This window comes from Mus musculus, chromosome 4, assembly GCF_000001635.26.
Source record: "Mus musculus strain C57BL/6J chromosome 4, GRCm38.p6 C57BL/6J".
Taxonomy (NCBI): Eukaryota; Metazoa; Chordata; class Mammalia; order Rodentia; family Muridae; genus Mus; species Mus musculus.
This window is the reverse complement of record NC_000070.6, coordinates 101495328-101511593: the sequence shown is the minus strand read 5'-3', so window position 1 is coordinate 101511593 and position 16266 is coordinate 101495328. Positions and strand designations below refer to the sequence as shown.

Genomic DNA, 16266 nt, shown 5'->3' with positions numbered 1-16266 from the left:
CATATCTCTATGACCTATTGGTAATTCACAAACTCTACTGTGTCTATGTTTCAAACAAACTAGAAAATTAGTCAAAAGTCGTTATTTTATTTTCTGGGGTTCATATTTCCCTGTTTTATACAAGATAAATTAATTCTAATATTAATATAGGCAATTTTAATCTTTATATTATAGTTATTATTTATTTATGTAAACATGTGGGGATGTATGGTGACTGAAGAGGTCGGGGGGAGCATCAGGTCCCCTAGAGCTGGAGTTATAGACAGTTTGGCCTGTCTGACGTGGGTGCTGAGAACTGACCGCACATCCTCTACGAGAACAACAGATGCATTTAACTGCTAAGTCATCTCTCCAGCCCCCATGCAATTTTATTTTAAAGCGAATTTTATGGCGTGAGTTGTCTGCCTACCTGAGAAGTGGTTTCTGGGGTGAACAGTCTGGGTTTGAATACAATTCCACTACTCTTACACTGCACAGGAAGTATTCCCCTGTACTACTGGAACAATACATAATCAACCTGACAGACAACTTGTCACACCGTCGTTGATCATAAAATAGGCTCTAGGACGTTTATTACTAAAACTTGTAGCCATGCTCGCCAATATTTAGTTAACTCATTCAAGTATCTTAATTGTCTAACACACAGGCCTTTTTCTTATTTGCAAAGCATTTTGAGATAAAGTTATAAAAGAGGCATAAGAGATAAAAATTGCCTCTCATAGTTAATAACCTCACTGGGCTGTCCGAGATGTACTGAGAACAGGTTACAGAAAGGAAGGCAGTTATTAAACCACAATCCACCATTTCCTGAACACCAGTCGTGAGACAGTAGCTCATTCAAGTTCAAGTTCTCTTTGCCAACATACTAAGCGCCAACCACCTCCATCACCTCTTGCAATTTCACCTGGTTCCTCTGTTAGCCGTTACAAGAAATGACTTCCAAAAAAAATCCCTCCATTTTGGTAATTTTTTTTAGCAGTCCTTTTCAGCTTTTTTTTTTTTTTTTTTTGTACATTTATTTCATATTCAGGTCAACAACTGGTGCTTTGCTTCCCAAAAATAGCTCTCCTGGTCTGGTGGACGTGTTCATACTCTCTCTGAATGCATTCTCGTGTCTGTGTGCACATACATGCACCTCATACATGATATCACACACACTCTTATCCACTCCTCAACATAGACACATCTCCCAGCACAGCAAGAAATTGGCCTGAAAGCCTCTCAGGGGACCCTAGATATACATTAACTCGTGACCTGTTTGGATTCTCAGACATCTTTGTAAATCAGAGGGCAATTGCTGACTTCATCTTTCTTTCAATAGCACATATATGGTTGGATGCACATGTATGCTTGCATTTCACAGACTCTTTCAAAATGAAACCTGTTATGGCTTGTTTCATCATTCTTCGGTGTGTTTTGGTTAGGACTCAAAGAACATAGTCTTGATAACAGAATACAGCCCACATGTCTGCACATACCAACAGCTTCAAAAACAAGTTACTCACATACGTTCAATAGTTTCTAAGATGAACTTTTTTCTACTGTGCCTGTCTGAAATGTTGCTCCCGATATACCCAAATCCCTCACGATCTGAAAAAGCATTAATGTCATCTAATATCACGCCATTCAGGAGATAAACTGAGACCCAAGAAAATCAACAGTCTTGTCCCGGTTTCTAAGGAGAGATGGCTGAACAAGTCAGAACCTGCCTGTTTGGATTGACAGCCCGCGGCTCTTTCCAACACAGAGCAATACAAAAATTCCAAATACCAGCTCCCATTAAAAAGGTCAGTAGACCTGAAGCTTAAATGAGCCGGGCCTGAGCCTGTGATTCAGACAGCTTTAATTGTTTCTAAGCCATGTCCATGGCCTAGCATGACTTGACAAATAGGCATTTTTCCCCTCTTTCTGCATTAACCCTTTCTCTAGCCCCTGCAAACAGCAAGGAAGTGCCCTCTTCGGAAACTGATTTTGAATAGTTTGGCCACATAGGAGTTATTTGTCCATGAGTGGCGGCTGGCTAGGAGACAGAAGAGAACTGTCCTCTATGCTTTCAGCCCGGCCTCACACAGCTGTTTCTTCCTCCCTGGAACTGCTTAATTAAAATTTAAGCACCAAAACCACATGGCTCAATGCGTGAATGTGAAGGGTCCAAAGCCTCTGAGCTGATGGTGCCAACAACCCCAGGCCCCACCCAGTCACTTTTAAGGCGCGATCAGAGAAACCCCGGATCCATTAAGACACTGCGTTGCTTCTGGTAGACTGGAAAGCCAGCCTCGCCCCTGGCATCCATCACACTGTAAAAGACTCATGATCACTCTTTGCTCGGGTGTTTATGGGTGCATATACCGCTGTCCATCACCAGGTAGAAATCTTTTAACAACCAGAGGTCAGACTCCTGTGGGGAAGGCCACACCTGCTACGGGGCATGCAGGCAGGCAGGGGCTGGGACGAGCGGTCACCTGGCACCACCGGCCTGCACCTGCGCACCTGCCCTGCCAAGGGGAAACCACAAGGCCCCAGGAAGCTTCGGCGGCGCGAGCAAACTGAGCAGCTGCGGAGAAGCACGGCCTGAGCTCCAGGCTGCGGAGATGTCGGCCCCTCGGCAGGCACCAGGATCTAGAGAATCAAGGATGCAGAAAGAAGTGCGACCCTGAACCACGTGTGTGCTGGGGCGAGCTGGGGGCTGTTGCCCCTCCCCCCGCTGCGGCAGAAATTTCCCAGGGCCCCGGCGGTGAACCCCGAAATCCTCCAGAGTCCTTGGTTGGGGGGCTTTCACGTCAATCTGTTTCTGTCCTTGCCCTCCCCTCCAACAGAATTCATGCTGGTGGGTTTTTTTTTTTTTTTCTTTTTTTAAAGGCAGTGAGGGGTGGGGGGCGGGGAGCAGGGGGAGTTTGCAACAGAACATCCCTGTGCAAGGTAAACAGTTCTGAAGGTCAGCGACTACGACTCCCTGCTGAGCCCTCCCAAAGAAGATGAACGAACGTTCATCTGGATATTCTCAGTCAATGCCTCTCTAGAAAACCCGAACTGTTTTAAGAACCACGATCTCCAGCTATTCCAATAATTGGCTGAAACCGTACATTTTAATAATTAACAATTATAAACACTCCCAAAATAAAAGTATCAAAATTCTGGAAGCGATTATAAAGAAAACTGTGAGATATGTGTACTTGGCCAAGATTAAATAAAGAATAAAAATATATTTTTAGTAACGCAAAAAAAATGGAAAACTGAATGACATGGTATTTAGAAAACAGTCACTTAAAGAGGACATATATTACATAACTAAAAATTACGAAGATACATCAGTAATCAAAGCAGCCAGCCATCAGCACAAACTAAGCACATTCACGTCGTGACATCTCCCCCAAGCGTCTACCAGCCGCCCCTCTGATGTCAGCCCCTTACCTTTATTTTCAGAATCTTTCATTCTGTTTTCTCCCGCTGCTGCACGAGAGCAGGCAAGTCCGGCTGACTCTGCAACCCCTGACTTTGGATTTGTCATTCACAGACAGTCAGCGATCCCGGGGGCGAAGTCCCTCAACGCAGGAGCAGCCAGGCTATGATAATAGCATACAAGTCAGCGTGCAGGGTTATAATTTTGCTTATGCTGAAGCGGAAGGGATGAGGATGAAGGCAGACGTAAACACGACTTCCAAAACATGGCATGGAACCGGATCTGGAGCCTAGGTTTGCCCTTCTTCCTTCCTTGGAGTGAGGATCCAACTGCTTAGTTTCTTCTTGCTTCCAGAGAGACTTGGTTCACGTTGCTCTGGGAAGGGCTGCGCTGTGGTCTGGACTTATTTTCAAGTGACTTTGGGAAGGATGAAGAACCCTGAGCGTCCTCTTTGTACTCTTCGCTGCTTCATTTACTCAACAAAAACTCTGGGTGGGTCAGGCACAGCTCTACATCCTGCAGATGGAGCAGTGTACAGGAACGGACCCCCAGCTCTGTTCTCAATGGCACCACACAGAGGCAGTGGGTGCCCTACAGTGGCCCATGTCTACTTCGAGGACATAGGTTCCTAATGCTGCTTCACCAAGATATAAGCTGATAAGCAAGGAAGCTTTGCACACCAGCCTGTGTCAGTGACTCAGCCAGGACCAGGTATGAGGAAGCCAGATCAGTAGACCCCTCTACTGAGAGGCAAGGAAGTTTCCAGCAAACCTTTTAGTCATTCTTTTCGCACAGAATTTTGTATCATTCTGTAACCCGGGTACATCACACCCTTCCTCTGTCACTTACTCAACAAACAGTCATTTTTGGCAGGTATTGTTTTACCTGTTGGAACTCCAGAGGATAAGAGCAGACAAGTCCCTGCCCTCATAACAATTTTTACCTTTAGGTGAGAGCATTCAGACAAGCAATATGAAACCATAATGGGCGGCAAACACTGTGAGGAATAACGGCACATGACAATGAGGTAACTAACAAGTGCCATTTTTAGACACGGTGGCCAAATGAGATGACATCTAACTTACTGAAAATGGGTCGGCATTATCATAGTCTTCTAAACATCCTTACTTAACATTGGGGCTGGAGCGTGGCTGATGGTACAATACTTGCCTAGCATATTCAAAGCTTGGCCCTGGCATTGCCTTGCAGCTCTTTATCTCCTGCCCGCCCTCAAAGAAAAAAGACTGTAAACTGCTTTTTCAGGTCTAGTGAGATGGCTCACTATGTAAAGGTGCTTGCCACCAAGCCTGACTCTGTCACCTGAACTCAATCCCTGGTACCTACATAGCAGAGAGAACCACTCAAAAAAAAAAAAAAAAAAAAAAAAGTTCTCCGCCCTCTATACATACACCACAAGACACATGTACACAAAAATCAATAACTTTTTATGTAAATTTAAGTCTTAATTTTTAAGTAAATAAATCTTTAAAAATAAAAGAAAGGGGCTAGAAAGGTGGCTCAGTGGTTAAGAGTACTAGCTGCTCTTCCTGAGGATTCAGGTTGGATTCCCAGCTACCACTCCACAGTTTACAACTGTCTATAATTCCAATCCCTGGGGATCTAGTGCCCTCTTCTGGCTTCCATGGGCACCAGACATGCACATGATACACAGATATATATTCAAGCACAACACCCATATACATCAGAATCAGTTTTGAAAAATAAAAATAATTTTTTCATTTCTTTTTTTAAGATTTATTCATTTATTTTATGTATATGAGTACACTGTAGCTGTCTTCAGGCACACCAGAAGAGGGCATCAGATCCCATTATAGATGGTTGTGAGCCACCATGTAGTTGCTGGGAGTTGAACTCAAAAACCTCTGGAAGGAGCAGTCAGTGCTCTTAGCCACTGATCCATCTCTCCAGCCCCAATTTTCTTCATTTCTAAACCCTCACAACATTCTCTACTAGATTTCCCCTCGCTAGTGGCTGATTGGTTGATTTGTTTGTTTCCATGACAGACTGGAAAAACTGATCTCCAGAGAGATTAACGCTAATGAAGTACAGAACCCATGTTGCAAGAAAACCAACAGAAGGAAATCCTTTGTTGCTTTCACCCCTGGAACTTGCTATTTAAATACAGTATTGACACAGAAGATGATGTGGTGGGTAAGATGCTAAAGACCCCTCTGCCATTACAAACTGAGTGGTGTGGGGCCAACCTCTCAAGAATCATTTCCCCGCCTACAAACAGGAGCGCATCGCCTGCCCTGAGTGTGTACCAGGCTGCTGGGAAGATGAAGGGAGAGAAGAGATGCAGAACTTGGTAAACCAAGCACTCTGTCACTGTGAGGCTAGCCGCTTGGGCACACTTATAAGGTGACAATTTTAAGTGTTCATCTGCTCATTGCTGCAGCCTTGAGCCAAGTATGGCCACAAAGAGGAAGTTGCCTTGGACACTAGAGGTTCCCGAGTGGATTTTTAGCCATTTAAATCTGAAGACTCCCTGAGAATTTGGAAATGTTTAAGCATTTGGTTTTGGGTCCCATTACTCCTTAGCAATGCATAACACCTTTCTGTTCATTAGAAGCTGGGGGCCAGCGAGGGGAGAGTCAATGAGAAAGGCCGAGATCTTGCCTGCCTTCTAGATGCCCCAGAGATTAAGGCTTGGTTCCAAAGCAGGGCTGTGTGGGGGATGGTAAATCTTTTAAGAGATAGGGTACCCTTGGGGGTCTTTCGGCCACTGAGAATATAGTCTCAAAGGAGATTGTGGGACTGTAACCCCTTCCCCTTTCACGGTTCTGGCCACAAGATTAACTGGTTTTGCTTTGCTGTGTGATCCCCCAATAATATGCTGCTCACCACTGACCCAAAGCAATGTGTCAACCCTATTAGGAACAGAAGTGAAAACAAAGCATTTCCCAAGCCAGTGAAATGGCTCAGAGGCAAGGACACTTAATGCCAAACCATACAACTGGAGTTCAAGCTTGGAACCCACCTGATGGAAGGTGAGAGCCAACTCCCCAAATTCGTCCTCTGAGTTTCACCTACACACAGGCATTCATTTGTAATAAATGTCAAAATACTTTTAAAAAATCTTTTCCCTCTGTAAGTTATCTCACACACTTTGTTAATAGTGCCAAAAAGCTGATTATCATAAATGGGTTTGTTATAGCTCCTTAACATTCATTTTATGAGCCTCAGGCCCATACAAAAACAAAAAACAAACAAAACAAACCAAAAACAAAAAACTGGGTATTTCCTCCTCCAAGGACTAAATCAAACCGTGCCCAGAAGGAGCACTTCGGGGGGCTGAGATGCTGCAGACCCCCTGCCCCGCCCTTTCATTCAATAATATTCCACAGTGGTGGACAATGTGTTCTATCTTCAGGAGCCTGCGGCCTCCAGTTACCAAATCAGGCAAACAGATGCCAGGACTGGCTTTGAATAGAGGGGGCAAAAGGGCTCTGAGGCAGAATAGACTGGGTCCAAATACGAGCTGTGCCATTTACTGATCCCTAGAGAAAGTTGGGACGCATTCTTGTTTCTGCTCCAACTGTGTAGGATAAAGGTAATAATAGGACCATCTCCTAAGGCTGGGTGAGGCCCAGTGGCTTCAAACACAAAGAGTATGGCACAATACCAGGAAGGAAGGTCACCCTCAGTGCTATAAGGTTAATATGATTACCTGAGTCAGCCCTCTGAGCCTCGGCTTTCCTCATTAAACTATGGAAAATAGTAATTAGTTTGTAGGGTTATTGTGAGGATTATACCCCAGGAAGGAGACAAAGCCTGTGGTATAAAGAGGAGTTGCCCACTGGCTGGCTGAACTCACTCACGCTGAATTTGTTTCAGGGAAGGAGTACAAGATATGAAGTAGTAGAGGGTGGGAGGAGGGCTTCCATTCATATGTCAAAGGAAGGAACTTTTTTTTAAAAGTGTGACCATCTCTGCAAATACCTACATGTTACCTAACACTGTTTTGGAACGGTTGCAAGCATGCAAAGAAGTTGAGTAAACTGTGCAGTGAGCCTCTTAACCATGCACATTTTGTTAACATTTCTTACATGTGTCTAACTCTACCTTCCCTTAACTAGTCCTTTGTTTGTTTTTATATTTTATTTATCATGTGCAGGAGAGAGAGAACATGCATGAAAGACAGACAGACAAACAGAGAACTCACACATGCCATGACACTTGATCACGTGGAGGTAAGAGCACAATTCTGTGGAGTCTATTCTTGGCATCCATCTTCTCATGATTCCAGGAATGGAACTCAAGAGGTTAGGCTTACACAGCAAGGGCCTTCATCCGCTGAGCTATGTGACACACCCCAGTTTATTACATTTTTGAGACAAAGTCTTACTATATTCCCAGGCTAACCTCAAACTTGCAATCCTCTGGTTGAGCCACCCAAGTGCAGGTTTTATCTCCTCCCCCTTTTTAAAGATGGGCCCCCAGATTCCAGTACTTGGGAGGCAAAGGTAGGTGGACTTCCGAGTTCGAGGCCAGCCTGGTCTACAGAGTGAGTTCCAGGACAGCCAGGGCTACACAGAGAAACCCTGTCTCAAAAAACAAAAAAACAAAACAACAACAACAAAAAAGGTGGGGCCCCAGATTCAGCAGTCCTCTCATCTCAGAATCCTAAACACTGGAACTACAGGCCTGAGCCACTGTACATGGGTAACACGTCTTTCTCTTGCTTAAAATCAGGAGGAATGAGATTTGAAGGTCTTATTAAATGGAAAGGGGTTTAACATTCCCTTGTGACACCATATTTACCAAAACCTTAGATCTCTGATCCTCAGGCCATTTTAGCCAGAGCCAGGCAAGCTCTCAGAAGTCTTGTCCTGCCTCACAGAGACTCAAGACCCTGCCTCGTTTAGGAACAAGAACAAACAGACCGAAGCCTTGGATCTTTCCACTAACTGATGTCTCTGACCCCAAGCTTCAAATAGACTTGTAACAAAGTCCATTCTAAGTAGCCAGTCATGGCGTGACGCTCTGTCTCAATAACTGGGTCTAGGGAATGGGTCTGGCAACTCCACTTGCCACCAAGCCCCTCTGCAGTTCTGCACAGTCCCTCTCTTGTTAGAAGCCACTTCTGAGTCACATGCCTGCTGAGATGAAGGAGAGACAGCATCTCAGAAGTACCACACTTGTCTTTCTCCACCCAGCTAAATCTGTTTGGTTTGCTCTGAGCACCCAAATGGCAGCTAAAGAGGTAAAATGGAGAGAGAAAAGTCACGCTGAGCTGTGGGGATGTGCAACCAAGTGTACTCGGAGACGAACCACAGAAGGGGGCAGGCAGGTGACTACGAGGAAGGCAGAATTACCAGGAAGCCAAGCTACCAGACAAGAGGAAGGAAACTAACCTGTGGAATGCCTACCACTTGCCAAGGGGTTAACTTTTACTGTCATTTGTGTAAATTTGCTGAAGATCTCATTTGCCAAAGCAGTGGCTTTAATGCAAGCGTGCTCACCTCAAGCTGCCTGGGATTGAATCCTAGGGTACCAGTTAATGTCACTGCAAAGCATTATTCAACCTTGCTCTGATTTTTTTTCTTATTCATAAAATGAAGACCATAAAACAAGGTAGTGTAGGCCAGGAAGAGAGCTCAGTGGAAACAAGGGCTGGCAGTGTAAGCCTGAGGACTGGCATTTGAGTCCCTAAACCAGCAGCTCTCAACATGTGGGTCACAAACCCACTGGTAGCTGAATGACCCTTTCACAGGGGTCACATATCAGACATCTCACATACCATATGTTTATATTATGATTCATAACAGTAGCAATTACAGTTATGAAGTAGCAATGGAAATAATTGTTTTGGTTGTGGGGGTCACTACAACACAAGGAACTGTATTAAAGGGTCATAGCATTAGGGAGGTTGAGAATCACAGCTCCAAACCCACAAAAAAAAAACTAGATGCACTAGAATCCATCGGTAATCTGAGCATTCTTACAAGGCCAGTGACAAGACAGTCTCCTAGACCCTCTGTGGCAAGCTGGTCTAGAGGAACAACAAGAGAAACCCCGACTCAACAAAGTGGGAGGAGGAGCCAATGCCTGAAAGAAAGTCCTCCCCTAACATACACATACACACACACACACACACACACACACACACACACACACACACACACACACACACTTAAATATAGTTGATAGATTAGATAGATAGATAGATAGATAGATAGATAGATAGATAGATAGATAGATAGATAGATAGATAGACAGACATATGTGTGCACTGTTTAGCTGGCACACATTACTACATATATGTTACAATCTCAATGAGAGTAAAAGGCAAGGTAATTTGCCAGAAGCTGCACAGACAAGTAGCAGCAGAGTCAGGCTACTTCATGACATTCACAGCAGCCCTGCAAAGAAAGGGCTACATCCTACCATCCTCCTGTATTGCTGTGAGCTTGACCCCCAGAAATACCTGGTAACTTACTCATGCCACAAGCTGGCAAATGAAGAGCTGAAGCTTAGGTGCACACTGGACAAGAGCCCTTGTCCACTCGCAGGCCAGTTTGACGAATGTTAGCTTGTACTGAGGTTACTTCATGGCTTGCTAAAGGACAGACGTCAGGGCTCTGCCTCTAGAGTTTCTGACTTGGTGAGTCTAAAGTCGTGTGGGGTATTTGCACATCTAGGAACTGCCGATACAGATCTGGAGGCTAATTTGGAGAATCTCCGTCAGTTATGTGCCTGTACGCAATGTGTGTGTCAGGAGAAGGAATTGGGCCTGAAGCCATTAGTCAGTGACTTCTGTCTCTCAGGCAAAGTGGTGGCTACTTGTCAGGGCCAACTATCTTGTATTTTATGTTTGTATGTACATGCATGAATGAGTGTGTGTGTGTGTGTGTGTGTGTGTGTGTGTGTGTGTGTGTGTGTGTGATAAATACATGTACATGCAGGTGTGCTCAAGAGCTAGGGTGACAGATATGGCCTGTCACACCCAGTTCTTACATGGGTGCTCAGGATCTAAAGTATTGTCTTCCTCTTTATTCAGTAAACACTTTCCTCGATGAGCCATCTGCTCAGCCCCTAAACTCCTTTTATATTTGCAATCTTGTTTAATTCCAGTAACCATTACCTCCATCGAATGTGTTTAAAAGAGAAAAAGAACACACTGTTAGAAACAAGAAGCCAAGCTAGCGATTAACTGGCATGTGTTCTGCTCTCTTCTTGTCCTAAAAAACAATATCTGCTGGTACAGACCGAGCTGGTTCCAGCTGTGTCTTCCCAGGAAGAGCATATCTCAGGCACCAGCAGGGTGAGGCGATCTCTTATGAGAGGAACTCAGGGCTGATGAGAGTACTCCCAAGGGCCAGAGAAGTTTTCTGGTTACAGAAATACATCTACCCTCTGGAGGGTCCCTTTTCTACACTTAACAACTTTGAGGTATGATTAAAAAACTCATTCTCTGGAAAGGACGGATACAATGCAAGGGTTAATTTCCACTCTGCACAGTTTGATCATATTCCCATTCATGGAGAAGCCTTGAATTTGATCCCAGAACTCGAAGAAAACAAAAATACTACACAATTAAATCTAAACCAAGCAACTGATTAGAACCCAGAATATTTAAAGAATCCCTATAAAGAGAGAAGAAGAAAGAGACAAACCACCACATAAAAGGGAGGGAAGGATGGTACCAAGTCCTCACAGAGGCTCATCTGAGCAGCCAGTGTTTCTGGAAAGATACTTAGATCTACTATTTATCAAAGGAACTCAATTTTTTCAAAGACAAATGACCATGGTGGCCATGGTTGTCACGGCCATGCATGCCTACTGGCATCATGCCTATATACAGTATTTGGGATGTCGAGTAGGAGGGTCAGGAGTTCAAAGCCAGCCCGAGGTACATGAGATCCTGTCTCCAAAAACAAAAAGCAACAAAAGGGCCTGAAGCATCGTTTATACACATCAAGTAGGTAAGCATTAAAATGTCTAACACTGTTAGAATGGAGTATATACTTGTATGAAATTGTCAAAGAATAAACTTCCGTAATTGTAAACAAAAATGCCTAGCAGAACACAGAAAGGAATCAAGAAATTTTGATCGCCACTGGCAGAAATAAATTAGCATAAAGCTTCAGACATCAAGGGGGTAAGAGCCTTTAAGACCAAACAACAACAAAAGCATATAGCCTTTTATCTCATGATTGTCCAAGTATTTACATTGTAAATACAATTATAGATACTCAAAGTACATGTGTTTTAAGATTTTGTTTGTATTAAATGTATATATGGGTATGGGAGTGGGCGTTCACAGAGGCTAGGAGCTGGTATTGGATCCCCTGGAATTTACAGGCAGTCGTGACATGGTTCTAGGAACCAAACTCCAGTTCTCTGAAAAAGCAGCATGCAGTAAAAGATGCCAAGAGTTCCTAGAAGCCACATTCTTCTTTCTTACCTATAGGTTTTTTGTTGTTGTTGTTTTGTTTTTGTTTTTGTTTGTTTTTGTTTTTGTTTGTTTGTTTTTTTGGTTAGCAGGATGTTGCTACAGGACCTAGCTGTTCCAGAAGATTCAGCTGCCCCAAAGACGACTCAAAGTTATGGTCTTTCTCACAGCTTTCTGGACTTTTCAGCCCCATGACTACCCATGTTTGAGGTGTAAGATCTGTACTAATATTCATAAAAATGATAACTAGCCTTTTCTGAGGCTCTGTATGCTAGGCAAACATTAATTAGCACTGCTACAAGGCCATAAGAATTAGCATTCTCTTTTTGCTGATGATAAAATAGCTGAGTTTTAGGAAGTTTAAGGGCTCCTGGCCAAGTTCACACTGTCTCATTGTGTGCCACTCATTAGCAGCAGACTAAAATTGTAGCCTGACTACCATCAGAGAATGTGGCTTGAGGTGTTCAAGTGATAGTGATGTCATGTGGAAAAAAAAAAATCAGATCACACTTTACAGAACCAGATAAAACCGAGCTATGGATTTCTATCATTGGGTGGTAGCTCATCTTACCTCTCCCCTCCATCAGTATGTGGGAACATGTCGGTTCTGTGCTGGGAGATGTGGCAGAGGGGGACGTCTACAGATAGCCATGCCTAAGTTAGGTATTTACCTGCTAGGAGGCCTCCGGCAAGTCATGTAGTATCTCTTGATTTATCTCCTCAAATATTAAATGAAGGGAATAAGTAATATGTACCCTTCTTCCCAGGACTTTTTTCAAAAGCTAAGTGCCATGGTAGCTCCCACCTTTAATCCCAGCACCTCTCCGGAGGGAGAGGTAGCAGGGTCTCTGTGAGTTCTGATCTGGAGAGTTCCAGGTCAGCCAAAGCTAGATAGAGAAACCATGTCTCAGAAAAAAATAAATAAGTAAAAATTTGAGCAAGATTTTGTTTCAATTAATCTAGTAAGTATAATTAATAGTCATACATAATAGTCTTATTCCCAAGATGTTTAGGGAATGAAAAGAGAAATGAGTAGTAGAGAAATGTACAGGAATAATGCATAGCCTGAGAAGCCGTGAATGAACCACAAGATGGGCCCCGGGAACAGAGCCAAGGATGCTGGGCGTTCAGTACAGAACTATGCTTGTTTGTTTGTTTGTTTGTTTGTTTGTGTCTTTCTTGAGACAGGGTCTCACTATATAACCTTTGATGTTCTAGAATTCACTATGTAGACCAAGCTGCTCTCTAACTCACAAAGATCCCCCTGCCTCTGCCTCCCAAGTGCTGGGACTAAAGGTAAGGCTACAGCTAGTTTTAAAATTATAAAGCTAACTGGTTTTTAGCACTATAAAACTATCCATTTCTTCCTACCCAGATTCACATGATGTATATGGAATTGTCTCTGAAAGAATACCTGTTGCCATCCCCAGACTCAGCAACCTAGAGAAAAGAGCTGACCGTCCCTAGCCTGCTGGGTGTCAGCAGCAGATCTTGGTCAATATAAGGAGGAAGTTTTATGTTCACGTTAATTAAAGTAGATACACAAACTTTAGGAGCCAGCAAGGTGGCAATGACAGACTGAAAGGGTCTCTTTACTACCCACAAAAGCTCATGTCTGCAACATTAAATACTTGCAAGATTATTCATTTTTGTCAAATGTTATACTCCCTACTCTGTGTCAGCATGTTATAGTTATTAACTCTATTATTTATTTAATATTTAATGATTATCTTAAGCAACGAGGTAGGAGGTAGGGATGACTATGCCACCGTGGGGCTCTGTTGGAATCTGCTTCAGGTCTAGATCTGTCGGCCATCTTAGAAATCAAGGCATGTCAGCCTCACAGAAGAAGGATCTTTAGATGACGGAAACAGACAAAAAGGACAGACACACACACACACACACACACACACACACACACACACACACCCCACACCCCTACCTCGCCCTTCACCTGGTAGAAAAGGCAAAAAGAGCTGGGGTAGGTGTGATCTGTAATACCAGACAGACAGACAGACATAAATGCCCTGCACGGGATGAATCCCTAACGAAGAGGTTACAGGTGGCAGGAAAGACTTCCGGAGAGACAGCGTTTGGGTGGCAGTCCGCCAAGCTGCGAAATTAGGGCATGGCCACTGCTGGCTAAGAAACCACAAGCCAGTAGATCATGTCCTTCCCTACTCAGAAGCCTTCCTTCTCACGGAGATAAAATGTCGACTCTTCCTCCCAGGCCTCAATCCTTGCCCTACAACTCTCACTTTCCCCTCGCTGAGCTCCTGGAAGCCATGCGGCTGTTCTGGCGAGCAGACCGCGTTCCCAGCTTACAGAAGTAACTCAACCTGTCTGGGGCTCCCCTGGGGCTGTGCCTCAAGCCTTCTCCACACACCTGCGACTTCTTCTACCAGCCCGTTTCCCCAGGGATGGGTGGCATTAGGGGTGTAATATCGGCCTGATTCACTAGAAATGGTCTCACGTGCCTATCTTGTTCCCTTCGGATCCTAACAGAGGGAAGAGCTGCAAAAAAAAAAAAAAAAAAAAAAAAAAGAATGAAATGAATCCAGACCATGATAAATAGAGGCCCCGGTAAGGACAGGGGGGTGCCTTGTACCTGAAAAGCAGTTCCTTGCGGCGGCACTTCGGAGTAACCTGGAAGCTCCGAGAGCCTACAGGTTGGAAAGGGGATTGGGCTGGGTGCAGATGGGGAGAAGTGGAAGGGAGCCTGGGGCATCGTATCAATGTCCCAAAGGTACCGCACTGCAGGGGCTGGGCCAGGTATGGGGTCGAGGAGGGGAGCCAACCTGCGTAAGATTCTGTCGCGTGTCTCCCAGGATTTTCCCCCAAGGCAGAACCAAGCCGGCCGACCGGACGCGGGGGAAGGGAGCGCACCGGGACCGGCCCCTATCCTGCCTGAGTCTGGGGACCTAGGTCTTGGCTTCTGAGGAGTGTCTCAGTAACCGCTGCTCCCCAATACCCCCAGTGCCCGCCCCGGTGCCCACCGCGCGCACACTCACCCCGGAGAGCCGATCGCATCCTCCGCAGCCGCTGATCCGCGCGCCACCGCCGCAGCACCGACAGCAGCCTCCGGCTCTTAGTGCCTCCGGCCTCGGTCGCGCCCATTGGTGCGCCCGCCCCTTCCCGCCGCCGCCAGGGCCCAGGGTCGCCGCCAACGCTGTCGCCGTGCGTTTGCCTGTGCCTGGCCACCGGCGGGTGGACGCGGCCACAGGGGAGGAGCTTGTGGCGAGGCGATACAGCCCGCGCGTGGCGGCCGGACCCGCGGGACCCCGGGCACGAACAGGTGTGCGCGGTCACGGATACGCGCCCTTTGCTGCAGAGAAATCTGTGCGCGGTCCGCAGTAGCCCGGGTCCCTGGGGAACCCCGGGAACCGGGGGTAAGCCTCGATCCTATCTCACATCACAGAGCTATATAGGGTCGAAGCTCCCAGAGGTAAATCGTCTGCCCAGAGATCTTAGCTCGCTGAAAGGACGGTTTCCAAGCCCTCCACAATGCTAACTCTGTCTCACTGGATCAACATGTTAGAAATTAAACATACATTTTTTTGTATGCCCGCCAAATTATAAAATCGCCATTTTTACAGTCATAAATATCAGATAAAGGCTTCACCAGGTGATCAAAATTAAAGTCTCAAGTGGCGGCAGATAAAAGCTACAAGTCTCGAACCGTGGCATGCTCAGGAATCCAGGCTTGCCTGTCTTGTACCCTGAGCAACAACAAAAGCACAACCACATTTGGGGTTTATTTGGGGTTTCCGAAAATGAGAACAACACTCCTAAGAGGGGGGGCTGTATTCTCCAGAGGTGCTGACGTCATAAAAAGCTGTGTTCAAGATCAGAGGAGGTGGAAGAGTCACAGCCTCTGAACACCATCCTGCCCCTCTGCACCCTGGGGTGGAGGCATTTCATGGTTTTGTTGTTTTTAGGCCTCTGAAGGATACTGATGGGTTAACTCATTAAATGCAATGAAATGAAATGAAATGAAAAAAATAGGTCATCATCTATCAGTTATAAGCTTGTTGACAGTTACCTTAAAAAGTTCTTATTTTTAGAAAATGTACACTGAAGTATTTCAGAACAAAGGACCATGACACAGTATATGTAAAAACTCAGGTGGGAAAAATCACTCTATAGGATTGGAAACCCAGGTGTCAAAACAGGCAGTGTTCAGAGTGCGACTGTGCTCACAGTAAACATGTAAGGTCCCAATGTGTTCTTGGTGCTGTAATGAAACAGTGTGGTGTCTGCAAAGGGACAAGGCACATAGATCAATAAGCTGAATAAAGAGACCAGAAATTACAGCCTCCGAAATACCCCCAACCGACTTCAGACAGAACTCAGTGTGCTTGGCTTGGCAGGACTCACCAACAATCCTAGTTCTGGAGAAGCTGAGGCAGGAGGATGACTAATGCAAGACCAGCCTGGGCTGCATAGG

General features: G+C 45.2%; 1 protein-coding gene across 5 annotated transcripts in view; it reads right to left on the bottom strand.

Moving 5' to 3' along the window:
- Dnajc6 (DnaJ heat shock protein family (Hsp40) member C6) overlaps positions 1–14946 on the bottom strand; it is a 146152-nt gene extending 131206 nt beyond the window's left edge. For 3 of the 5 annotated variants that reach the window (NM_001164585.1, NM_001355180.1, NM_001164584.1), the window contains exon 1: positions 3412–3618. Coding sequence is in view for 2 of the 5 variants with exons in the window: in NM_001164584.1 (NP_001158056.1) it covers positions 3412–3508 (97 nt within the window). In the remaining 3 variants the exon portion in view is untranslated. Of the gene's footprint in view, positions 1–3411; positions 3619–14830 lie in introns of those variants that run through there. The other 2 variants (NM_198412.2, NM_001355179.1) reach the window with 1 other exon arrangement.
- Between the last annotated feature and the right edge of the window lie 1320 nt (positions 14947–16266).